Source organism: Musa acuminata, chromosome BXJ1-5 (assembly GCF_036884655.1).
Source record: "Musa acuminata AAA Group cultivar baxijiao chromosome BXJ1-5, Cavendish_Baxijiao_AAA, whole genome shotgun sequence".
NCBI classification, from domain to species: Eukaryota; Viridiplantae; Streptophyta; class Magnoliopsida; order Zingiberales; family Musaceae; genus Musa; species Musa acuminata.
Genome location: NC_088331.1, coordinates 46,571,473 through 46,598,823, shown reverse-complemented (window position 1 = coordinate 46,598,823; position 27,351 = coordinate 46,571,473). Strand labels below are relative to the sequence as shown.

Here is a 27,351-nt window from a genome sequence, read left to right as displayed (position 1 = left end):
TAATAAATATCAAATATGAACGTTAGGATAGTTTTAAGCTAAGAATACTCATACACTTTTGGGTTTGGACCATGCCCAGTTGAATTGGACTTTGATGATGATTTCCAATAATATTTTGATGCTAGAAGGGGATTCTAATATATATATATATATATAAAGATCAAGTGGACGCTATGCAATCTTTCGAGAACTGGAGGTGGATTAGGATGGACGTACTGAGTCGATAGCTTGACTTAGTCTTTTGTGTAATCTTTCGTTAAGCAAGGAAGGCAAGCAATCACTGCGACTGTCTCAAAAAGCTTCACACCCTGCAAGCAAATGGCACCCAACACGTTATACATTTCAACTCTTTCACCTAATGATCAAGAACGTCTCAGAGCCTACAGCTTCTCTATATGTATCCTTCTCCTTCAACCATTTGTACCACAGCACCAAGCAACTTCATCCACCCTAAAGCCTACAGATGGCTGCCAAAATCCATCTCATTACTTTCCTTGCCTTGGCTGCCACTCATGCATTGGCTTCTGATCCTAGTCCTCTTCGAGACTTCTACGTTGCTGATATGTTCATATCATATATTTTTTTAGTGAAATATTTTTTTTTTGCAAAATAGATTTTTTTTTATTAAAATATTAACTTATTACCGAAAGCAAATATTAATCAGAGCAACATAAACAGTAGAATAATGAATCAATCATAAAATAAGACATTAAATTTTTTACGTGAAAAATTTAATCCAGAAAAAATCACAAGACCGTAGTGTACTTCAAACTTTCACTATCACTAATAATGATAATACGTTTATAATAAATTTTTTCAGAATAACTAGAGGATCATAATAACATCAAAAACATATATCTTAATTCAATAATAACATATTATTAGATGGATTTCATAAAAGAAAAAATTTGAAGTTTCACAAAATGGGTATAACAGAAAAGTATCTCAAAGAGGATAAATTGTATATCGACATCATTAAAATTATGAATTATTCACATTAAATTCAGACTAAAATCGATGAAATTTAACCAATTTTTGTCTAGTAAAAATTTTAAAATTATATATCTTTATTTTTTTTAATAAATCAGATTTGGACTGAATGCCCAAATCAACCATCCAAGCCCACCTATGGACTGAACCCAACAAAAGGTACCATGCTTCATCAACCTTATTCTATGATGATAATATTTGCCCATGCTTCATTATCGTGATCTCATCATGATCCAATTCCCATTGCACAGATCCATGAACATCACAATATATTCAAGCAACAGGCAATATAAAGTGATAAAATATCAAATAATAATAATAAGTAAAAGGATTACATGTCAACATCACATTTGTCATCACTCACGTGATTGGCTTGCAAGGTACCTATGACTAGTAACACAACCTTAGAGCCACTCAAAAACCATCTTGGATCTACTTCGGATGCTCTTATACTTTTGTGTTTGGACAATGTCGGCTTGACTCGAACATTGACGATGATTTTCTCTAACATTTTAGCACTAGAAGAATGGTTTGATGTTGTAGGAACATCAATCCGTCAATCCTCTCAACGAGTGCTCTAGCGAGGAGGTCGTGCCTCCAATCTATATCACTTTTACTCAAGGGGCAATTGCCCCCCTTCTCACATATGTATATGTACATTTTGGCATTAGCATCGATGAGGTATTGGCATCTATCTAATGACCTTGGCCTCTCACCCGTAGGGACAAATTCGAGCCACTTGCTCATCCTCATCAAGGTGTTTCTGAACCTTACCCATTATGCGCAGACACTCACGGGCATGATGCAAGCTATCACCCCACTCCTATCTCAACTAGCCTAATAAGCGACACTACCATATCAGTAATGGTCGACACTTTAATTGCCACTAGCACTGACATCTATCGGAATCCCTCCAACCAACATGATACTAGCATCTCAAGATCACCCAAGGTCCTCGGAACTGCCAACTGAATGAGTGTCTCGCTCCCTAATCGTGGAGTTCCGTGCACCATTGCACCGCCACTCTACTCTGTCCGAATTTAAGACCCAAACGATGGATTCAATGTATTATTCTATGAGGGTCTAGCTATGGCAAATGAACCAACACTTATACTAGATGTAGTGGGAGTTCTGATAGTCCAAGGGGGAGAATCTCATTGATCCCACCTTAGGTTGGTCCTCGTTTACCTAGAACATCCAAGAGGAACCAATCCCAACTAACTTTCACCTCTCAAAGCTTTTGACGATAACACTAACTCAATTGAACACACTATCGCTTTTTGCACTAAGATGCCTCTCTATGGAATCTCGGATGCTCTGATGTGTCATGTGTTCCTGACAATGCTAATGTTGAGAAATCTAGGGGCGACATCACATGCGCAGCAGAAGAACATAAACAAAAAATCCTATATTTTCACAAAAAAAATTTCATTTTCATGCGAAGATTGGTATGCAAAAACTCGTGAAACTGAAAACCATGTATGAGATAGTTGTGTTATCTAAGGAGATTGCATATTACTAAAATCCTATATATGTGTAGAATATGATGAAGGAGGTCAATTGTCCTCCTCTCTAGTAGTGATACACACGGTAGTGGCTATGAAGACGCTCCTTGAATCGCTGCCTAAATCTTCACATGCCCTTACTGGTTGAGGAGGAGAAAGGGAGAGGGAATAAGATGTGGTAGTAAAAAAGGTCTAGCCTATGACCCTTTGGTTCCCTCATATTTATAGAGGCTCTTTATTAATTTAACCATAATAGATCTTGCCCTATTGGGTACTAGATCCCCAAACAACTATCCATGTCTTTCATATTAGTGAATCTCTATCCAATAATCTCTTATTGGATATGATCCAATAATTCAATGGCTTATTGGATATCCAATAAAATAGGAGCTCAAATGGATATCTCATAAACTTTTACTTATCAAAACACCTATCATATGTGTGTGACTCTCTAGGCCAATATTGAGCTACCTGTGAGTCATACATATTAGAACTCCTTTTGGTTAAATGAATTATTATCTTCAAAATAATTCACTCGATTCATCGACTGCGGATGTACTAGGCCACTACGCTGTAATCCCCAAACGATACGGGGGAATCTAATCCTTTGGACCTATCTATCCTCAGTTACCATGTACCTATAGTACATTATCTATCTAATATCTCGGAGACTATATATCGGACATTGTGCTGTCAGGCCCATACGGTTTCTACTCGAGTCTCACTTTAATCGGATTCTCTTGGAGAACTCTTTCTCACTCAATCCGAATGACCCTAGCCAAGGATATATATATATATATATATATATATATATATATATATATATATATATATCCATTGATGAATTTTTAATAGTCAACATCTCACTTGCGCCTGTGGTTTTGGTTAACTTTCTGCATACAATCACCTACCATCATCCAAGCAAAAGAATCTTTTAGTAACGATGACAACCTATAGATAGCCAATTGGTTGATCACAAATAGTTCGTTGTCGTCTCTTCCGACAGGATGGGTGTTTGTCTCAAAAGAAGTGTATGACCTTTCATAGGAAGCATGCTTCAACTACACATAGCATCTTCACAAGGCAAAGATTAAGAACAACAAATTATTGTAATTAAGCCTTTTAAAATATTTATAAACTTTATAAAATATTTCAGAAGAACATCCATCTTTGTGAGTCTGATATCTACAAATCAAATTGTAAGATGTCTAGCTGCAAGTTAAGTTATTTTGGGAGTATACATTTTATTTTGATTTTATCGCTAGGAGCATATTTTATTATTCAGACTCTAAATACTTGGGATTTATGTTTTTGTTGAGATCATTATAAACTTGATTAAAGTTATTCAAAATATATTTAAACATTATGGAATGTTAATATGTAAGGTGAAGATTGAAAAGATTACCAAGATAAAGTCGTAAGACAAGGGTTTCAGCGGATATTTTATATATGAACCTATACTCGTCGCAATACCTATCATATATGTGTGACCCTCTAGGCCCAATATCAAGTTGATCATGAGTCGTACACATGAGAACTCCTTCTAACTCGGTGAATTATTATCTCCATAATAGTTCACTAACTCATCGACTACAAACGTACTAAGCCACTATGTCGTAGTCCCCATACGATACAGAGGAATTTAATCAATTAGACCTATCTATCCTCAGTTATCATGTATTTATCACTCATTCATTTAATATCCTAGAGACTATATACCAAGCATGATTCAGTCAGGCTCATACAAAATCTACTTGAGTCTTGCTCTAATTAGAATCTCTAGAAGAACTCTTTCTCTCTCAATCTGAATGACCCTGATTAGATATTTACTTAAGCAAGAATATATAGGACTTTCATCTCATGATACCGAGAGTGAATGATCTTCTATCACTACTCAATTACCCTCATAAGATTGATTGCCACTCTCGATTATTAGTTATGCTAGATTTGAAACTTCGAGACCTATAAATTTGGTATCAAAGAGTAGAGTACTTATATATGATATCTTTGATATCTCAAGTCTAAGGACCAGATACACAACTAGAATTACAAAATCGTTGTTTAATAATGAGGTATCATCAACTATCCAACATTCTGTGAGTGGATCAATTAATGAACTAATTATCTAATTAGCATATGTATTGTATCCCTAGTATCTCCACACGAGTAGCTATGGGACTAGCCGCCTCTATCAATTGGATGAGGATACAATATACTAGTTTGTTTGATTATATCGATATCCTTCTCGAATAATATACGATTGAGAATATTTATGGTTTATGCTTAAAGGCGAATCGGTCTCATTATCGTGATCTCACTATAATCCGATTCTTATTGCACAGATTCATGGATATTATAATATACGCAACACATAATCATAAAGTCAGAAAATACCAATAATAATAAGTACAAAAGATTGCATAGTGTGTCACACGTGCAATTACTCACATGATTGAATTATAGTAACAAGCAAGAAGTGCATCAGTTAGCAGGGCAAATAGCAATACTTAGATGATTCCTATCCCAATAAGTGTCTGTTATTCTTTCGAGTATTGAAAAATCTTAAAAGATTTTTATAGATCGAAAAGTGCTAGCAGGCAATCTAAGAGCTGAAACACTACCTCTCCCAATTGCTACAGCTCTCCTCGATTTCGTGGCGAATAGTCACTGCATTCACATATAACGCTTGCACCATAGTATTTGTTGTCGGTCATGCACGCAACGTGTTGCCCTGGTCATGTTTGAAGGTGACAAAGAAGGCTTGCATTATAGTATCTGATGTTAGATGAAGTCAGACTGAGATGCCCACTGGTTTCCCACATGTTTAATTGGCTATACTGCCAATTGAATGGTTCGACGACGTGAACGTATCACCAAAACCCTGTCAATTGAATGGCATACAAGAAATCTTCGTTGACCAAAACATTAAGCTCCTCTTGGTAGACTCTTTCTCTGCACAAGATAAGAAGCACTCACAGTCTATAGACATTATTATTATAAGCAAAAGGCATACTTTTCAGCTCTCGTACCAAATGATCGAGAATGTTTCAACCCTGGCTCTCTCCCCCTCCCCCTCTCTATATATCCATCTCCTTCGTGCATTTGTATCACAACACCAATTGTAGCTTCATCCATCCTAAAGATGGCAGCCAAAATCCTTCTCATCGCTCTCCTTGCCATGGCTTCCTCTCTCGCAATGGCTTCTGATCCTAGCCCTCTTCAAGACTTCTGCGTCGCCGATAAGAACTCCAAAGGCGAGTTTAAGGATCGAACACCGTATCTGCATGTCCACGTTTTCGATTAATGCATGTTTACTGATCGAGTTTTCTTGTTGCTTCTACAGTGCTGGTGAATGGATTCGTCTGCAAAGACCCCAAGCAAGTGACAGCCGAAGACTTCTTCTTCATGGGACTCGACAAAGCCGGCAACACAGGAAACAAGCTCGGCTCCATGGTCACTGCCGTCAACGTTAACAAGCTCGTCGGACTCAACACCCTCGGCATCTCCATGGTTCGCATCGACTACGGGCCCAAAGGCCTCAACCCTCCCCACACTCACCCCCGTGCCACCGAGATCCTCACCGTCATAGAAGGACAGCTCTTGGTCGGCTTCGTCACATCCAACACCGACGACGGCAACCGTCTCTTCACCAAGATGCTGAAGAAGGGCGATGTGTTTGTGTTCCCTGAGGGCCTCATCCACTTCCAGTTCAACCCTGGGTACACCAACACCGTCGCCATCGGTGCTCTCAGTAGCCAAAACCCCGGCACGATCACCATCGCCAACGCTGTGTTCGGGTCGAAGCCACCCATCTCCGACGATGTTCTGGCCAAGGCTTTCCAGGTGGACAAGAAGACCATCGACTGGCTTCAGGCTCAGTTCTGGACGGACAACAACAACTAGAAAGCTTCGTTCTTGCAAGTTGACATGACATGAAATGCATAAAATTATGTGCTTTAAATAAGCAAACAGTGGATAAGCTTCTTTCTTGCAAGTTGACATGACATGACATGCATAAAATTATGTGCTTTAAATAAGGAAACAGTGGATAACTATTTGCATTTGTATTTGTGATAGAATATGGCTTCTTTGTTATATGGAAACTGTCTTACTACGTACCAAACAATTGAGTCCCGATGTTATTTCTATGCTGAGATGTCTTTTGGGTCCACTTTGAATGCACAAAATCATATGATTTAGTGTTAGGTAGTTTAACGTAAGTATCATACTCTAATCTTATGATAATGTACGATAATAATAATAATAATAATAATAATATAAATTTATGATCAACTATATGAATCTTATGACAAGATACTAATATAAATCCCAGAAGAAAAATGAAATCAAGACGTTATTAGAACTAAATTTTATTTCTTTCCTAAGAGATGTCTTTTAGGTTATGAGACAGATAGGCTAAGATAATATTTATATTATTCACATAGATATTGTTTAACAATTGAATCTATAATAATTTTAGTATATGTTATGATAGAAAACATGTTAATGACTAATCATCATTCTTCATCATGTAAAGGTTAGTTAGTCTAGAATGAAAGAGTCTCAATCACCCTCCATCGGTTTGTCCACATGAACAACAATCTAAGGGAGATCATTTGAGCCTGTCTCTCTTCTTTCGTCCCATGTTAATAAATATCAAATATGAACGTTAGGATAGTTTTAAGCTAAGAATACTCATACACTTTTGGGTTTGGACCATGCCCAGTTGAATTGGACTTTGATGATGATTTCCAATAATATTTTGATGCTAGAAGGGGATTCTAATATATATATATATATATAAAGATCAAGTGGACGCTATGCAATCTTTCGAGAACTGGAGGTGGATTAGGATGGACGTACTGAGTCGATAGCTTGACTTAGTCTTTTGTGTAATCTTTCGTTAAGCAAGGAAGGCAAGCAATCACTGCGACTGTCTCAAAAAGCTTCACACCCTGCAAGCAAATGGCACCCAACACGTTATACATTTCAACTCTTTCACCTAATGATCAAGAACGTCTCAGAGCCTACAGCTTCTCTATATGTATCCTTCTCCTTCAACCATTTGTACCACAGCACCAAGCAACTTCATCCACCCTAAAGCCTACAGATGGCTGCCAAAATCCATCTCATTACTTTCCTTGCCTTGGCTGCCACTCATGCATTGGCTTCTGATCCTAGTCCTCTTCGAGACTTCTACGTTGCTGATATGTTCATATCATATATTTTTTTAGTGAAATATTTTTTTTTTGCAAAATAGATTTTTTTTTATTAAAATATTAACTTATTACCGAAAGCAAATATTAATCAGAGCAACATAAACAGTAGAATAATGAATCAATCATAAAATAAGACATTAAATTTTTTACGTGAAAAATTTAATCCAGAAAAAATCACAAGACCGTAGTGTACTTCAAACTTTCACTATCACTAATAATGATAATACGTTTATAATAAATTTTTTCAGAATAACTAGAGGATCATAATAACATCAAAAACATATATCTTAATTCAATAATAACATATTATTAGATGGATTTCATAAAAGAAAAAATTTGAAGTTTCACAAAATGGGTATAACAGAAAAGTATCTCAAAGAGGATAAATTGTATATCGACATCATTAAAATTATGAATTATTCACATTAAATTCAGACTAAAATCGATGAAATTTAACCAATTTTTGTCTAGTAAAAATTTTAAAATTATATATCTTTATTTTTTTTAATAAATCAGATTTGGACTGAATGCCCAAATCAACCATCCAAGCCCACCTATGGACTGAACCCAACAAAAGGTACCATGCTTCATCAACCTTATTCTATGATGATAATATTTGCCCATGCTTCATTATCGTGATCTCATCATGATCCAATTCCCATTGCACAGATCCATGAACATCACAATATATTCAAGCAACAGGCAATATAAAGTGATAAAATATCAAATAATAATAATAAGTAAAAGGATTACATGTCAACATCACATTTGTCATCACTCACGTGATTGGCTTGCAAGGTACCTATGACTAGTAACACAACCTTAGAGCCACTCAAAAACCATCTTGGATCTACTTCGGATGCTCTTATACTTTTGTGTTTGGACAATGTCGGCTTGACTCGAACATTGACGATGATTTTCTCTAACATTTTAGCACTAGAAGAATGGTTTGATGTTGTAGGAACATCAATCCGTCAATCCTCTCAACGAGTGCTCTAGCGAGGAGGTCGTGCCTCCAATCTATATCACTTTTACTCAAGGGGCAATTGCCCCCCTTCTCACATATGTATATGTACATTTTGGCATTAGCATCGATGAGGTATTGGCATCTATCTAATGACCTTGGCCTCTCACCCGTAGGGACAAATTCGAGCCACTTGCTCATCCTCATCAAGGTGTTTCTGAACCTTACCCATTATGCGCAGACACTCACGGGCATGATGCAAGCTATCACCCCACTCCTATCTCAACTAGCCTAATAAGCGACACTACCATATCAGTAATGGTCGACACTTTAATTGCCACTAGCACTGACATCTATCGGAATCCCTCCAACCAACATGATACTAGCATCTCAAGATCACCCAAGGTCCTCGGAACTGCCAACTGAATGAGTGTCTCGCTCCCTAATCGTGGAGTTCCGTGCACCATTGCACCGCCACTCTACTCTGTCCGAATTTAAGACCCAAACGATGGATTCAATGTATTATTCTATGAGGGTCTAGCTATGGCAAATGAACCAACACTTATACTAGATGTAGTGGGAGTTCTGATAGTCCAAGGGGGAGAATCTCATTGATCCCACCTTAGGTTGGTCCTCGTTTACCTAGAACATCCAAGAGGAACCAATCCCAACTAACTTTCACCTCTCAAAGCTTTTGACGATAACACTAACTCAATTGAACACACTATCGCTTTTTGCACTAAGATGCCTCTCTATGGAATCTCGGATGCTCTGATGTGTCATGTGTTCCTGACAATGCTAATGTTGAGAAATCTAGGGGCGACATCACATGCGCAGCAGAAGAACATAAACAAAAAATCCTATATTTTCACAAAAAAAATTTCATTTTCATGCGAAGATTGGTATGCAAAAACTCGTGAAACTGAAAACCATGTATGAGATAGTTGTGTTATCTAAGGAGATTGCATATTACTAAAATCCTATATATGTGTAGAATATGATGAAGGAGGTCAATTGTCCTCCTCTCTAGTAGTGATACACACGGTAGTGGCTATGAAGACGCTCCTTGAATCGCTGCCTAAATCTTCACATGCCCTTACTGGTTGAGGAGGAGAAAGGGAGAGGGAATAAGATGTGGTAGTAAAAAAGGTCTAGCCTATGACCCTTTGGTTCCCTCATATTTATAGAGGCTCTTTATTAATTTAACCATAATAGATCTTGCCCTATTGGGTACTAGATCCCCAAACAACTATCCATGTCTTTCATATTAGTGAATCTCTATCCAATAATCTCTTATTGGATATGATCCAATAATTCAATGGCTTATTGGATATCCAATAAAATAGGAGCTCAAATGGATATCTCATAAACTTTTACTTATCAAAACACCTATCATATGTGTGTGACTCTCTAGGCCAATATTGAGCTACCTGTGAGTCATACATATTAGAACTCCTTTTGGTTAAATGAATTATTATCTTCAAAATAATTCACTCGATTCATCGACTGCGGATGTACTAGGCCACTACGCTGTAATCCCCAAACGATACGGGGGAATCTAATCCTTTGGACCTATCTATCCTCAGTTACCATGTACCTATAGTACATTATCTATCTAATATCTCAGAGACTATATATCGGACATTGTGCTGTCAGGCCCATACGGTTTCTACTCGAGTCTCACTTTAATCGGATTCTCTTGGAGAACTCTTTCTCACTCAATCCGAATGACCCTAGCCAAGGATATATATATATATATATATATATATATATATATATATATATATATATATATATATATATATATATATATATATATATATATATATATATATATATATATATATATATATATATATATATATATATATATATATATATATCCATTGATGAATTTTTAATAGTCAACATCTCACTTGCGCCTGTGGTTTTGGTTAACTTTCTGCATACAATCACCTACCATCATCCAAGCAAAAGAATCTTTTAGTAACGATGACAACCTATAGATAGCCAATTGGTTGATCACAAATAGTTCGTTGTCGTCTCTTCCGACAGGATGGGTGTTTGTCTCAAAAGAAGTGTATGACCTTTCATAGGAAGCATGCTTCAACTACACATAGCATCTTCACAAGGCAAAGATTAAGAACAACAAATTATTGTAATTAAGCCTTTTAAAATATTTATAAACTTTATAAAATATTTCAGAAGAACATCCATCTTTGTGAGTCTGATATCTACAAATCAAATTGTAAGATGTCTAGCTGCAAGTTAAGTTATTTTGGGAGTATACATTTTATTTTGATTTTATCGCTAGGAGCATATTTTATTATTCAGACTCTAAATACTTGGGATTTATGTTTTTGTTGAGATCATTATAAACTTGATTAAAGTTATTCAAAATATATTTAAACATTATGGAATGTTAATATGTAAGGTGAAGATTGAAAAGATTACCAAGATAAAGTCGTAAGACAAGGGTTTCAGCGGATATTTTATATATGAACCTATACTCGTCGCAATACCTATCATATATGTGTGACCCTCTAGGCCCAATATCAAGTTGATCATGAGTCGTACACATGAGAACTCCTTCTAACTCGGTGAATTATTATCTCCATAATAGTTCACTAACTCATCGACTACAAACGTACTAAGCCACTATGTCGTAGTCCCCATACGATACAGAGGAATTTAATCAATTAGACCTATCTATCCTCAGTTATCATGTATTTATCACTCATTCATTTAATATCCTAGAGACTATATACCAAGCATGATTCAGTCAGGCTCATACAAAATCTACTTGAGTCTTGCTCTAATTAGAATCTCTAGAAGAACTCTTTCTCTCTCAATCTGAATGACCCTGATTAGATATTTACTTAAGCAAGAATATATAGGACTTTCATCTCATGATACCGAGAGTGAATGATCTTCTATCACTACTCAATTACCCTCATAAGATTGATTGCCACTCTCGATTATTAGTTATGCTAGATTTGAAACTTCGAGACCTATAAATTTGGTATCAAAGAGTAGAGTACTTATATATGATATCTTTGATATCTCAAGTCTAAGGACCAGATACACAACTAGAATTACAAAATCGTTGTTTAATAATGAGGTATCATCAACTATCCAACATTCTGTGAGTGGATCAATTAATGAACTAATTATCTAATTAGCATATGTATTGTATCCCTAGTATCTCCACACGAGTAGCTATGGGACTAGCCGCCTCTATCAATTGGATGAGGATACAATATACTAGTTTGTTTGATTATATCGATATCCTTCTCGAATAATATACGATTGAGAATATTTATGGTTTATGCTTAAAGGCGAATCGGTCTCATTATCGTGATCTCACTATAATCCGATTCTTATTGCACAGATTCATGGATATTATAATATACGCAACACATAATCATAAAGTCAGAAAATACCAATAATAATAAGTACAAAAGATTGCATAGTGTGTCACACGTGCAATTACTCACATGATTGAATTATAGTAACTAGCAAGAAGTGCATCAGTTAGCAGGGCAAATAGCAATACTTAGATGATTCCTATCCCAATAAGTGTCTGTTATTCTTTCGAGTATTGAAAAATCTTAAAAGATTTTTATAGATCGAAAAGTGCTAGCAGGCAATCTAAGAGCTGAAACACTACCTCTCCCAATTGCTACAGCTCTCCTCGATTTCGTGGCGAATAGTCACTGCATTCACATATAACGCTTGCACCATAGTATTTGTTGTCGGTCATGCACGCAACGTGTTGCCCTGGTCATGTTTGAAGGTGACAAAGAAGGCTTGCATTATAGTATCTGATGTTAGATGAAGTCAGACTGAGATGCCCACTGGTTTCCCACATGTTTAATTGGCTATACTGCCAATTGAATGGTTCGACGACGTGAACGTATCACCAAAACCCTGTCAATTGAATGGCATACAAGAAATCTTCGTTGACCAAAACATTAAGCTCCTCTTGGTAGACTCTTTCTCTGCACAAGATAAGAAGCACTCACAGTCTATAGACATTATTATTATAAGCAAAAGGCATACTTTTCAGCTCTCGTACCAAATGATCGAGAATGTTTCAACCCTGGCTCTCTCCCCCTCCCCCTCTCTATATATCCATCTCCTTCGTGCATTTGTATCACAACACCAATTGTAGCTTCATCCATCCTAAAGATGGCAGCCAAAATCCTTCTCATCGCTCTCCTTGCCATGGCTTCCTCTCTCGCAATGGCTTCTGATCCTAGCCCTCTTCAAGACTTCTGCGTCGCCGATAAGAACTCCAAAGGCGAGTTTAAGGATCGAACACCGTATCTACATGTCCACGTTTTCGATTAATGCATGTTTACTGATCGAGTTTTCTTGTTGCTTCTGCAGTGCTGGTGAATGGATTCGTCTGCAAAGACCCCAAGCAAGTGACAGCCGAAGACTTCTTCTTCATGGGACTCGACAAAGCCGGCAACACAGGAAACAAGCTCGGCTCCATGGTCACTGCCGTCAACGTGAACAAGCTCGTCGGACTCAACACCCTCGGCATCTCCATGGTTCGCATCGACTACGGGCCCAAAGGCCTCAACCCTCCCCACACTCACCCCCGTGCCACCGAGATCCTCACCGTCATAGAAGGACAGCTCTTGGTCGGCTTCGTCACATCCAACACCGACGACGGCAACCGTCTCTTCACCAAGATGCTGAAGAAGGGCGATGTGTTTGTTTTCCCTGAGGGCCTCATCCACTTCCAGTTCAACCCTGGGTACACCAACACCGTCGCCATCGGTGCTCTCAGTAGCCAAAACCCCGGCACGATCACCATCGCCAACGCTGTGTTCGGGTCGAAGCCACCCATCTCCGACGATGTTCTGGCCAAGGCTTTCCAGGTGGACAAGAAGACCATCGACTGGCTTCAGGCTCAGTTCTGGATGGACAACAACAACTAGAAAGCTTCGTTGTTGCAAGTTGACATGACGTGCTGAAATTATGTGCTTTAAATAAGCAAACAGTGGATAACTATTTGCATTTGTATTTGTGATAGAATATGGCTTATATGTTATGGAAACTGTCTCTGACTAAGTACCAACCAATTGAATCCTGATGTTATTTCTATCCTGAGATGTCTTTTGGGTCCACTTTGAATGCACAAAATCATATGATTCGGTGTTATGTTGTTTAACGTCAAGCATGGTACTCTAATATTACGATAAGGTACAATAATGATACTAATAAAATAATAAATTTAGGATCGATTACATGAATCTTATGACAAGATACTAAATATAAATCCCACATCACATTAAAAATAATGAAATCGAGAGCTTATTAGAACCAAATGTTATTTCTTTCCTAAGTGATGTCTTTTCAGTTCTGAGACTCTAAATTAACAAAATCAAACAGTGGATTTCAGTTGAATTGAAAAACCAACAAATAGAATAGATTTATTGATCCATATAGTTTTGCTTATTGACAGACCTTTACAAATAGAAAGGAGACTGATTGAATACGAGATGTGCTAAGATAATGTTTATATTAGTCACATAGATAATAATTGAGAGTGTCTAATTACATATATTGAGTTTGGTCTATAACATAAAATTTGAAGTTCTTAATTGAATATATGAAATGTGTTAGTAGTCAATCACCATTTGACATATATCATCGTGTGAAGACCGGCTTAGAAAAAAAAAAAAAGCTTCAATCACCCTCCACTGGTTTACCCATATGGATAATAGTCCGAGGGAGATCATTTGGGCATGTCTCCCTCTTGTCCCCAATCTCTTATTAACAAAATGTCAAATGGGGATGTTAGGACAGTAGTAGGTTATTCTCTCCATAGATCAGGCATAAAAGTTAACTCCATGCATCATACCAATATGCTCTGTTTTCGTGAAAAACCTATACTCAAAAAGTATATTGGGCTAACTTGAGCATCAGAGACATCAGGTCGAAAAATTTCTCGTGACATTGGTCTTAGTGCAAGTACCACCTCAACGCTACCTCGAGGTCAATCATCATTTTAATATATGTTAATTGATACAGAACATATTGATGGCCAATTATCATCTGACACTTCTCACCATATGAAGGCTGGCATGGAAAGAAAAGGTCTTAATCTGTTAGGACTCTAGCTAGGAGAGTCCTAATTGAGAGGGACATTCTGTTAGGACTTTAGCTAGGAGAGTCCTAATTGAGAGGGACATTCTGTTAGGACTCTAGCTAGGAGAGTCCTAATTGAAAGGGACACTCTGTTAGGACTAACTATGAGAGTCCTAATTGAAAGGGACATTCTGTTAGGAGGTTTTTTCTTAGAGAAGAATTAGGAGTTGTAAGGGAATATGAGTCTTGATTATGAGTCATATTAGGAGTTGGTTAGAAGTAAGAGTCTTAAGTAGGAGTCCTATTAGGAGTTAGGGTTTAGAAGCCCTATAAATAGCCATGTATTCCTTCTCTTTTGATAAGCAATAGATGAATCTTTTCTGCAGCCTTTGAGCAACAACTTGGAGGGAGGAACCCCTATAGAGTTCCAAGGAGGCCGATCCCCTAAAGAGATCAACCCCAAGTTTAGAATCTACAAGGGTTCTACCACCTGGTATCAGAGCAGCGTTCTTGGCATCTCGCTGCCCTTCCATTGCCATCCATCAACCCTCCACAACCATCCAAAGCAATTCCCACAATTGCTTAAAAGATCGTCGCCGAATTCCACCATCATCTCCACTACCGCAGATCAACCTTTGATCTCCCCGTGAATTGCAACAGGTTCTGGTTTCCTACCTTACTGCTGTTGCAATTTATTTATCCCTATCCGAAAATCCAAAAAAAAAAAAAATCGTTCCTATATTGCTGCAAATTTTCATCATAAGTTGCTGAAATTTTTCGACGAGAATTCTACTATCGCAACTTACACCAATTTTCTTGCTGTTACTGTCGAAATTTTCTTGATGGACATCCTTGCTATCATATAAACTGAGATATTGTTGTCAACTCTCTCCTCAAATCTCTCAAATTTTTGTGGAGATTTCGTCGAGAAACCGTTGTTTCTTCGACGATAATTCTGCTCTTACAAGACAACACAATTCTGCAGCAAACTTTCACTGATTTTTATCAAACCTATACATGCCTTTAACTCGTCAACAAAAGAGAGATCTTAACATCACAGATTTGGAGTCATATACTATGGCATCTGAGGACGCAATCAATGCTAAATTTGAAGCCTTTGAGGCACGAATGGAGGATAAGATTCGGACTCTCCTTACTGAATTCAGTTTGGGCCGACCACCAAGCCCGAAGAAATCACATCAAAGAGAGAGCTCTAACCAATCACATCATGCCCAAAGGGATGACTTCCAAGAGAGGGGAGGCTCTATGACCGACCCCAACTATTCGCGCATGAGAGTGGACTTCCCTAGATGGGAAGAAGGAGACCCAATTGGTTGGATCTCGCGCGCTGAGCGATATTTTCGGTACCATAAAACTGCGGATGCATCCATGGTGGAAATTGCAACTATACATCTTGAAGGGGATGTCATACAATGGTTTGACTGGTTTGAACACACTTATGGAGCCCTTTCATGGTGACAATTCAAAGAAGGACTACTGATCCGCTTCGGACCAACTTATTACGAGAACATTGACGGACAACTAGCAAAGATCCGACAAACCTCCACCATTCAGGAGTACCAAACCAGGTTTGAAAGGTTATCTAATCAAACTCGTGATTGGTCTGAAAAACAGTTATTAGGGACTTTTATTGAGGGCTTAAAGCCGGAGATCCGGGGAGAAGTTAAGGCGCGACAACCATACAAGCTTATGGCAGCCATCTCTTTCGCACGACTTCAAGAGGAGCGATTGAACCATGAAGCCCGGAGGACAAGGATCACTCCACGACCTACAATACTAAAGCCCTCAGCCCCCCCTACTATCAACCGAGTCCCTGCACCGAAAAGGTTAACAAGAGAAGAACTTCGGGAGCGATCTGCGAAGGGGTTATTTTGGCATTGCGACGAGCCGTGGAGCCGCGAGCATCGCTGTAAAAAGGGTAGACTTCTTATGATTGAACCAGTAGAAGAAGAGGTCATTGAACATCTAGAAGAGAGCCTTGAACATGAAGAAGAAGATATGGAAGAAGAGCCACAGCCGACCGACATTACGGTACACGCACTAGCCGGCTATTCAAATCCGCAAACGATGAAAGTTGGTGGCCTTTTCAAACAACAGCCGATCACTGTTCTCATCGACACGGGTAGCACTAATAACTTCCTGAATAGTAAGGTTGCTGCTCGGATGGCACTGCATATTGAAGGTTGCAGCAAGTTCGATGTAAAGGTTGCCGACGGTAGAATCCTAAAGTGCGACCAAAGATGCCCGCAAGTGAAACTATTACTACAAGACCAAGAAATTATCACCGATTTCTTCCTCCTACCAATCGATGACTATGAGGCAGTGCTTGGTATAGAATGGCTGACTACACTAGGTGATGTCTCTTGGAACTTTTCTAAATTAATTATGAAATTCTACTGTAAGGGCAAACAGATCATCCTACGCGGGAAGCGCGGAAGCAACGTTACCACTTTTTCGACCCAACGAATGGAGAAAGTTTTACACAAGGTAAATGGTGCCTTTTTGATGCACCTCCAGCAGCAACCAGAGGGGAAGAAAATAGAATTTGAAGATCAAAATCTTGCCCAATTGCTTACTGAATTTGCCGACATATTTGCTGAACCGCGTGGTCTTCCTCCTTCTCGGCAACATGACCATCGAATTCCAATCCTTCCGGGCAAGCCACCAGCGAACACTCGACCATACCGATATCCTCACCTCCAGAAAGATGAAATTGAAAAGATCGTAAAGGAGATGCTTGAAACAGGGGTGATTCGACCAAGTTGCAGCCTCTTTTCCTCACCGGTGCTACTTGTACGCAAGAAGGACGGAACTTGGCGGATGTGCATCGACTACCGAGCTTTAAATGGCATCACCGTCAAGGACAAATACCCAATACCAGTGGTGGATGAACTTCTTGATGAATTGAAAGGAGCTCGAGTCTTCACGAAGTTGGACCTCCGATCCGGTTACCACCAAATTCGGGTATGTAACGATGACATTCCAAAAACTGCATTTCGCACACATGATGGCCATTATGAATTCTTGGTAATGCCTTTTGGACTCACTAATGCTCCTTCAACCTTTCAAAGTCTCATGAATGATATATTTCGGAGCTTTCTTCGTAAATTTGTGCTGGTATTTTTCGATGATATTCTCGTTTACAGCCCTTCTCTTGAGACTCACTTTCAGCATTTACGGATTGTTTTGACGATCCTTCGGGAGAATACTCTTTTTGTTAAGCAACCAAAGTGCAGCTTTCTCCAGCAAAAAGTAGAGTACCTTAGGCATATAATATCAGAAGAAGGAGTGGCGGTAGACCCAACAAAAATTGAGGCAATGCAAGGCTGGCCGAAACCTACAAACGTGAAATTACTGCGGGGGTTCCTTGGACTAACGGGCTACTACCGAAAATTTGTTAAGGACTATGGGAAGATCAGTGCACCACTCACTTCTTTACTGAAAAAAGATGCTTTCCAATGGTCGGACAAAGCCTCTGCTGCCTTCGACAAACTTAAAGCAGCCATGACAACAACGCCGGTGCTTGCGCTACCGGATTTCAATAAACCCTTCATCATTGAGGCCGACGCATCTGGAGTCGGAATTGGAGCCATTCTCATACAAAATGGTCGACCACTCGCATACACTAGCAAGGCATTATCTCCCTCCCATCAAAATATGTCAGTATATGATAAGGAGATGCTTGCCATTGTACACGCAGTAACGAGGTGGAGACCCTACCTGATCGGCCGGCGATTTCAAATTAAAACTGACCATAAAAGCCTCAAGTACTTTTTGGAGCAAAAGATATCATCCCCTGAGCAGCAAAAATGGGTAACCAAACTTCTTGGATTTGATTATGAAATTATTTACAAAAAGGGGAAAGAAAACGTTGTTGCAGATGCACTCTCACGGCTACCTGAACAAGCTAAGGTTTCAGCCATCTCCCTTCCTACCACCGGTCTCCTCGAGGACATTAGGGAAGAATAGAAGAAGGATCCAGAGATCAGCAAGATCATAAAAAAATTGGAGGAGGATCCAAGTGCAATAGCCCACTACACTTGGAATTCGAGGGATTTACGCTACAAAGGTCGCATTGTGCTTATACCTGACTCCCCTTGCATCGCAATCATCTTGCATGAAATGCACTCTATACCTTCAGCAGGGCACTCTGGATTCCTAAGAACCTACAAAAGAGTGAAGCAAAATTTTTATTGGAGAGGGATGAAAAAAATTATTGCTGAATATGTGGCACAATGTGATGTATGTCAACAGCACAAGGGTGAATCTGTGGCAAATCCAGGGAAGCTACAACCACTACCCATACCAGACTCAGTGTGGACTAACATCTCCATGGACTTCATTGAAGGGCTGCCATCTTCCAAAGGTAAAAGCACGATTCTCGTGGTGGTTGATAGACTTACGAAATATGCTCATTTTTGTGCTGTGAGAAATCCCTACACTGCTGCTAGTATTGCTCAGATTTTCATAGAAAATATTGTTAAACTGCATGGGATGCCAAGGTCCATCGTAAGTGATCGTGACAGGATCTTCACTAGTAAATTTTGGACCGAGTTATTTCAGTTACAAGGCACCAAACTCAAGATGAGCACAGCATATCATCCACAAACTAACGGCCAAACAGAGGTGGTAAATAGGTGCTTAGAGACGTACCTCCGGTGTTTCGCTAGCGACCGACCAAAAGAGTGGGCAAAATGGCTTCCTTGGGCCGAATGGTGGTATAATACTACATATCATTCATCTATAAAATGTGCCCCTTATGAAGCATTGTATGGTCGACTAGCACTTGTGATTCCAAAGTATGTAATTGGCTCGGCCAAGGTAGATCAGGTTGACCAAGAATTAATTAATAGGGACAAACTCTTACAACTGTTAAAAGATAATCTCTCTACCGCTCAAGCCAGAATGAAGCAGCAAGCCGACACACGACGAAGTGAAAGAGAATTTCCAGTGGGAGATTGGGTTTATCTTCGCCTACAATCATACAAGCAACTCTCTATCAACACTCGAGCCTCCATGAAGCTATCCCCACGTTTTTATGGGCCCTATCAGATCACAGAGCGTATTGGAGCCATGGCATACAGACTTAAATTACCTGAAGATGCCAAAATTCACCCTGTCTTCCACGTATCATGCCTAAAGCCCAAGTTGGGAGAACACGAGTCACCCCAGATCCAACTGCCCAACACAACTGAGAATGGAGTTATTCAAGCCCAACCACAGGCCATCCTCGATCGCAGGATCGTGATGCGTTGCCGACATCCCTCTACTGAAGTACTAGTGCATTGGAATAATCTACCACTTGAAGACGCCACATGGGAACCATATGAGGAGCTGAAGACCCGGTTCCCTGAGTTCATGGAATCTCAGCCTTGAGGACAAGGCTGATTTGAAGAGGGCGGGTCTGTTAGGACTCTAGCTAGGAGAGTCCTAATTGAGAGGGACATTCTGTTAGGACTTTAGCTAGGAGAGTCCTAATTGAGAGGGACATTCTGTTAGGACTCTAGCTAGGAGAGTCCTAATTGAAAGGGACACTCTGTTAGGACTAACTATGAGAGTCCTAATTGAAAGGGACATTCTGTTAGGAGGTTTTTTCTTAGAGAAGAATTAGGAGTTGTAAGAGAATAGGAGTCTTGATTATGAGTCATATTAGGAGTTGGTTAGAAGTAAGAGTCTTAAGTAGGAGTCCTATTAGGAGTTAGGGTTTAGAAGCCCTATAAATAGCCATGTATTCCTTCTCTTTTGATAAGCAATAGATGAATCTTTTCTGCAGCTTTTGAGCAGCAACTTGGAGGGAGGAACCCCTATAGAGTTCCAAGGAGGCCGATCCCCTAAAGAGATCAACCCCAAGTTTAGAATCTGCAAGGGTTCTACCATAATCACCCTCCACTTATTTGCTTTCATGGACAACAATCCAAGGGAGGTCGTTCAGACCTGTCTCTCCCTTGTCACCCATGTGGACAAAACGTCAAAGAGGGACGTTGGAGTAGTTGTAGGTTGACGTTGGGGTAGTTGTAGGTTGTTCCATCCATAGACTAGGTATAATAGCTAACCCCTGGTATCATGCCAAGAGGCTCTCTTTTTGAGAAAAACTATACTAGCATCTCAGGATCACCAAAGGTCCGATGAATTGCCAATCGAAGGAGCACCCCGCTTACCAACCGTAGAGTTCAGCACATTGTTGCATCATTGCTCTGCTCCACCCGAATTCAGGATTAAATCAATGGATGACTCCTTAAGGGTCCAACGACAACAAATAGACTATGCTTAGCTCTAGTGGTCTAGCGGGGAGAATTTGGCCGATTCCACCTCGAGTCGGTCCCTATTCACCTAGAACATTCAAGAGAAACTAATCCCGACCAACTTTCGCCTCCCATCGTTAGAAGTCTTTGATAACAATACTGATCCGATTGAACATACTACCACTTTTCATGCCTAGATGTTTCTCTACGACACCTTGGACGTTTTGATGTGTTGTGTGTTCTTGACACTGTTGAGAAGTCTAGCGTAAGAGTGGTACACTCGTTTGAAGCTACTCTTGATTGACTCTTTTACTTAGCTTATAAATAAAGGAGTTTGAACTCTACATACTTGGGAATATATGCCGAAGGCCATTAGTGACAATCTTGCTCGAGCTCAAGCAAGGGGAGGAAAAGATACTCTCTACTTTGTCGCTCGATTCACCATTAAAGTCCAATGCATGTAAGAAGCACATCCATCACTCGTGATTCAAGCCTTGATGATGGGGCTTAAGCACTCTTGCAATAGTACTCAAGATCCTCTAAAGGGCCAACCAATACATAGCCACCAAGGTGATGGTCTTAAGTAAGCACGAGGAGACATGCAAGTGGCCATGACATGAGCAACCACCATTAGCTCAAACCCTGAGGTCACCTCGATGAAGAAAATAAGATCGACCCGAGCTGCCTCGCTCGAGACTCGAGTTGACCCCATTTAAAATTATGAGAACTAAGGTCTTCCTATAAATAAAGGAAAAAAGGTTCTTGAAGAACCCTTAATTGACAAAGATGTCATTGGAAAGAAGAGACAGATCCAAGTATTACCGCTTCCATCATGACTATGGCCACGACACGGAAGACTTTCATGATTTGAATGAACAAATCGAGGAGCTGATTTATCGGGAACACCTCCGGAGATTCTTCCAGAGACCTCGAGAACCCTCACCCTAACCTTAGGGCTCGATAGAGAGGTAGATCGACGTCATCATCGGTGGACCTGTCTTGGAAGGGGACAACATCTTGAGTCATAAAGCCTAAGCCTGAGCCACCATCGAGAAGCACCAAAGATAAAAAAGATAACTTGGAAATAATCTTCAAGGAAGAAGGGACAAAGTATCTCGATCCAAACCACGATGATGCCTTGGTAGTTTCCATAAGAATGATTAACTCCTGAGTATATAAGGTCATGATCAACATAGTTCTACCGACATCCTCTACTTTATCGCTTTTCAAAAACTTAAGCTCTCAGTTAATAATCTCACCCCCTATAGTTTTTTTGTTGATGGGGTTCACAGGGAACTCCATCTCCCCTCTAAGGACCATGAGACTATATGTCACATTTAGCGATGGACCCTATAACAAAATGATAATGACCAAGTTTATGGTGGTTGACATCCCCTCGGTGTATAATGCAATCATAGGTCGACCCACTCTCAACAAGCTTCCGGATTTGCCTTAGGTGGATATGCATCGGCTAGTCCAACGCTAGGCACGTAGTCATCTCTACTACCTCCCACTTCGTCCTCTCTTGGACCTCCACCTACCATGCCTATAACGTGACGGTCCAGCTCTCCCTCTCCTTCACTTCCGACCTCTCATATCTCTGCCTCTTTGCCTTCATCTGTCGCTTCCTCTTTCCTTAATAAGCTGGTCAAGGAGAGCGAGCGGGTGCGGGAGGCATATATGGACCAGTTCAACCACTCCTACTGCTACTCTTAGTCTTCATGATGTCATGCTTTGTGAGGGAGGTGGCTTACAAGGTATGGCGGTATTCGTTACGATCAGAGTGGGTGCAGTTCGCAATTGTGAGCAACGCCATGGTAGCATGTGCCTTAGAGTTGGTAAGTGACATCCAGAAGTTCTTGAGCTCATTGTCAATGCGAGAGAGGCCTGGTATGACACCCTGCTAGGTAGTAGCAGCTCGGTGCTACTGCTAGTGGTCGCTTCCACGATAACGCCTCCTCCCACCATTGATGGAAGTCTCAATTTTTTTTACTTAAATTATATGTGTTATTATATTGATAGTTTATTTTGAGTCAACATACTATGTAAATAGATTCCAACATCTATTAACTCAGACTTAACGGGAAGGGTTTTATGCTATATTTTTTAAAATATAAAAGTTATTTTAGACACGAATAAATCACAAGGGCTTAATAGATCTATGGACAAAACCATAGGGGCTAAAATATATCTTAACCTTAAATTATATGTGTCATTATATTAATAGTTTATTATGACTCAGTATGTCATACCACGTAACGTCTATTAACTTAGATTTAATGGGAGAGATTTATGTGAGATCTTAACCCATTAATATACTAACGTTGCAAAAAAGTGGGAAGTTGTTCACTACTTGTGCAAGCATGCACCATATATATTATACTCACTGCATTCACATATAACGCTTGCAACATAGTATTTGATGTTGGTCATGCACGCAACGTGTTGCCGTGGTCATGTTTGAAGGTGACAAAGAAGGCTAGCATTATACTATCTGATGTTAGATGAAGTCAGAATGAGATACCCACTGGTTTCCCATCTGTTTAATTGGCTATACTGCCAATTGCATGGTTCGACAACGTGTATGCATTTACTACGTATAAGAAACTGACGGTGAAGAGGAAGCTTTTCTTAGACCTTTTCTCAAAACTGCGTCAATATCTTGATAACAACTACGTAAAAGGGGAAGTCTACAAACATTATTGTAAGCAGAAGGCAACCTAACATGTCATACTTTTCAACTCTCTCACCAACTTATGAGGAATATGTCAATGCATGCTTCTCTATATATACCCATCTCCTCCAAGCCATTGGTATCACAACACCAATTGCAGATTCATCCATCCTAAAGATTACACAGATGGCAGCCAAATTGCTTCTCCTTGCTCTCCTTGCCATGGCTTCCTCTCTTGCAATGGCTTCTGATCCTAGTCCTCTTCAAGACTTCTGTGTCGCAGATAAGGGCTCTAAAGGTATTCATAGTATCCAGATTAATCTCCTTCGGTGCGTTTGCTCTCCCGATGCATATTTACTGATCGAGTTTGCTTCCTCCTGTTGCAGTGCTGGTGAATGGGTTCGTCTGCAAGGACCCCAAGGTGGTGAAAGCCGAAGACTTCTTCTTCAGGGGACTCGACAAAGCTGGCGACACAGTAAACAAGGTCGGCTCCAATGTCACCGCCGTCAACGTGAACCAGCTCGTCGGACTCAACACCCTCGGCATCTCCATGGTTCGCATCGACTACGCACCCAGAGGCCTCAACGCTCCCCACACTCACCCTCGTGCCACCGAGATCCTCACCGTCATAGAAGGACAGCTCTTGGTCGGCTTCGTCACATCCAACAGCGACGACGGCAACCGTCTCTTCACCAAGATGCTGAAGAAGGGTGATGTGTTTGTGTTCCCACGAGGCCTCATCCACTTCCAGTTCAACCCTGGGCACACCAAAACTATCGCCATCGGTGCTCTCAGTAGCCAAAACCCCGGCACCATCACAATCGCCAACGCTGTGTTCGGGTCGAAGCCGCCCATCTCCGATGATGTTCTGGCCAAGGCTTTCCAGGTGGACAAGAAGACCATCGACTGGCTTCAGGCTCAGTTCTAGATGGACAACAACAACTGAAGAAACACCACCACTGCAGCTTCTTCACATCCATGTTAACATTCCAATAAGCAAACACTTGGCGATCGATCGAAGTCAGGCGTTTGCATGTTATTACTGTTCGTTTTCTCTGTAGTGATCGAAATAATCCTCATGTTTTCCAACCCGAAATAAATATGATGTTAAGAGTCAACAATTGAGAGCGAGATCACTGATGAGATCATTATTAATTGCAAAGCCACATTGCAGCAAATCTATTTGTTAGTGTTAAACTCGACCGACTCTGAATAATTAGGATTTACCATTTTATTGAGCTCATTATAAACTCAATTAAAGCTATTTAAAATATATTGAAATATTATGAAATGTTGATATGTGAGATGAAGATTGAAAAGATGAGGAAGATGAGCCTAACAAGAATTAAAAAGTTAGGTTATATATATATTCATATTATGAAGAGAAGGTTGTTAGATTAGTCCCATAGATAATAATAATTAAGTGAGCCTAATTACATATATTGAGTTTGGTGTATGCTGAATTTATATTAATTTTAGTGTATGCTAATCAACAAAATCGAGTCAGACTCATTCTCGATTGTAAGAATATGTAGAACGAAGGTTTCAGTTCATGTATGGCTTCTTTTACCCACCGCATCACGTATCACATAACGATGAACACGATTTCCAATGTGATGTTGTGATGAAGAGGGAAGGTGTCAGTACTCGTATACGCGATGTATATAATGCCAGTCAACGCACACGGAACGCTTGCACTATAGAATTCGATGTTGGATGAAGTCGCTGCACGCATTGTCCTGGTCATGTTCGAAGGTGACAGAAAACGCCTTCCATTATTAGTACTTGATGTTGGATGAAGTCAAACTGAGATCATTGGTTCACTAGCACTTCTGGTGGATCCATATGCTCCACTGGTTCCATGAATTTGCTTGGCATTTGGTAGCGACCTGCCATCATCAAAACCCTGTCGATTGAATGGCATTTACTACATACAAGATATAGTCGTTGACCAAAACCAAGTGGAGAATAACTAAGCTCCTCTTGGTAGACTCTTTCTCTGCACGGAACGATTACAAATGATCTCACTTTCCCAAATGAGAGAGAGAGAGAGAGAGAATACTTGAATCATAATACATACATACATACATGCTATTCATACATACATACATACATACTTTGTACTGACACACTACTGAAGGGCGATGTCGTGCATGCTATACATACATACATACATACATACATACATACTTTGTACTAACAAAGAATACTTGAATCATAATACACGGCATCAGACGAAGTCAAATTGGCAACGACACACTATTGTCTTGTTCTTTTGACGCAACCTTGCTCTTGTTCTCCTGATCTCCCACATGTTTGCAGACTTCTCATCGTGCTTGGTATCTTGACGTCGTCACCAAAATCTCACCCGGTGGATTTCGGATTAGGTTGAAAAGCTCCATTATTGTGTATGCAATGTGGTCATGGATTAGGTTGGCATTAAACTAAAGAACTATTTTTCTGTGGCGGCGAACGCATGCATTCAAGCAATCACTGAGACCGCGTCAAAATACCTATTTGTTACCCTGCAACAGAGGAAGCTCGTACGAGGAGACGGCTATAGACAATATTATCGCGAGAGGAAGGCAACCTAACATGGTATACTTTTCATCTCCTTCACCTAATGATCGTGAATGTTTCAGAGCCTGCTTCTCTATATATACCCGTCTCTTCCAGGCCATTGTATCACGGCCCCAAGTAATCCCATCCATCTAAGAGATTACAGATGGCCACCGAGATGTTTCTCCTTGTTCTCCTCGCCATGGCTTCCTCTCTGGCAATGGCTTCTGATCCTAGTCAACTTCAAGACTTCTGTGTCGCAGATAAGGACTCTAAAGGTATTCATAGTATCCAGATTAATTTCCTTCGGTGCGTTTGTTCTCCTGATGCATGTTTACCGACCGAGTTTGCTTCTTCCTTCTGCTGTTGCAGTGCTGGTGAATGGATTCGTCTGCAAGGACCCCATGGTTGTGAAAGCCGACGACTTCTCTCTTTCTGGCCTCGACATGCCTGGCGATACCGGAAACAAGTTCGGGTTCAATGTCACGCCTGCCAACGTGATGCAGATTCCAGGACTCAACACCCTCGGCATCTCCATGGTTCGCATCGACTACATCCCCAAAGGCCTCAACCCGCCCCACACTCACCCCCGTGCCACCGAGATCCTCACCGTCATAGAGGGACAGCTCTTAGTCGGCTTCGTCACATCCAACACCGACAACCGCCTCTTCACCAAGATGCTGAAGAAGGGTGATGTGTTCGTGTTCCCTCAAGGCCTCATCCACTTCCAGTTCAATCCTGGGTACACCAACACCTTCGCCATCGGTGCTCTCAGCAGCCAAAACCCCGGCACCATCACAATCGCCGATGCTGTGTTCGGGGCGAATCCCCCCATCTCGGATGAAATCCTCGCCAAGGCTTTCCAAGTGGACAAGAAGCTTGTCGACTGGCTTCAGGCTCAGTTCGCGAAGAAAAACTAGTCGGAGGAATGAATTAAGCTGCACTCTTAGCTCGTGTGTTTTGGTGTGAATAAGCAAACAGTGGACTACCTGTTTGCATTTGCTATTGTAATGGAATTAAGAGACCTTTCTATGTTATGAAAAGTACGTATGAAGTGTGTCATGTTTCAGAA

General features: G+C 40.2%; 4 protein-coding genes across 4 annotated transcripts; all 4 read left to right on the top strand.

The window, feature by feature from the left end:
- Window positions 1-5,590: 5,590 nt before the first annotated feature.
- Window positions 5,591-6,643, top strand: LOC135586123 (putative germin-like protein 2-1). The gene is made up of 2 exons (XM_065184768.1): window positions 5,591-5,749; window positions 5,839-6,643. Exons 1-2 carry the CDS (start codon window positions 5,638-5,640, stop codon window positions 6,396-6,398), a joined length of 672 nt encoding a protein of 223 aa, XP_065040840.1. The 5' UTR covers window positions 5,591-5,637; the 3' UTR covers window positions 6,399-6,643.
- Window positions 6,644-12,822: 6,179 nt separating this feature from the next.
- LOC135674684 (putative germin-like protein 2-1) lies at window positions 12,823-13,804 on the top strand. The gene is made up of 2 exons (XM_065184766.1): window positions 12,823-12,981; window positions 13,071-13,804. Exons 1-2 carry the CDS (start codon window positions 12,870-12,872, stop codon window positions 13,628-13,630), a joined length of 672 nt encoding a protein of 223 aa, XP_065040838.1. The 5' UTR covers window positions 12,823-12,869; the 3' UTR covers window positions 13,631-13,804.
- Window positions 13,805-23,874: 10,070 nt separating this feature from the next.
- Window positions 23,875-24,845, top strand: LOC103986308 (putative germin-like protein 2-1). The gene is made up of 2 exons (XM_065184765.1): window positions 23,875-24,018; window positions 24,107-24,845. Exons 1-2 carry the CDS (start codon window positions 23,907-23,909, stop codon window positions 24,646-24,648), a joined length of 654 nt encoding a protein of 217 aa, XP_065040837.1. The 5' UTR covers window positions 23,875-23,906; the 3' UTR covers window positions 24,649-24,845.
- A 1,548-nt stretch (window positions 24,846-26,393) lies between these two features.
- LOC135674683 (putative germin-like protein 2-1) lies at window positions 26,394-27,351 on the top strand. Its single transcript, XM_065184764.1, has 2 exons — window positions 26,394-26,557; window positions 26,652-27,351. Exons 1-2 carry the CDS (start codon window positions 26,446-26,448, stop codon window positions 27,197-27,199), a joined length of 660 nt encoding a protein of 219 aa, XP_065040836.1. The 5' UTR covers window positions 26,394-26,445; the 3' UTR covers window positions 27,200-27,351.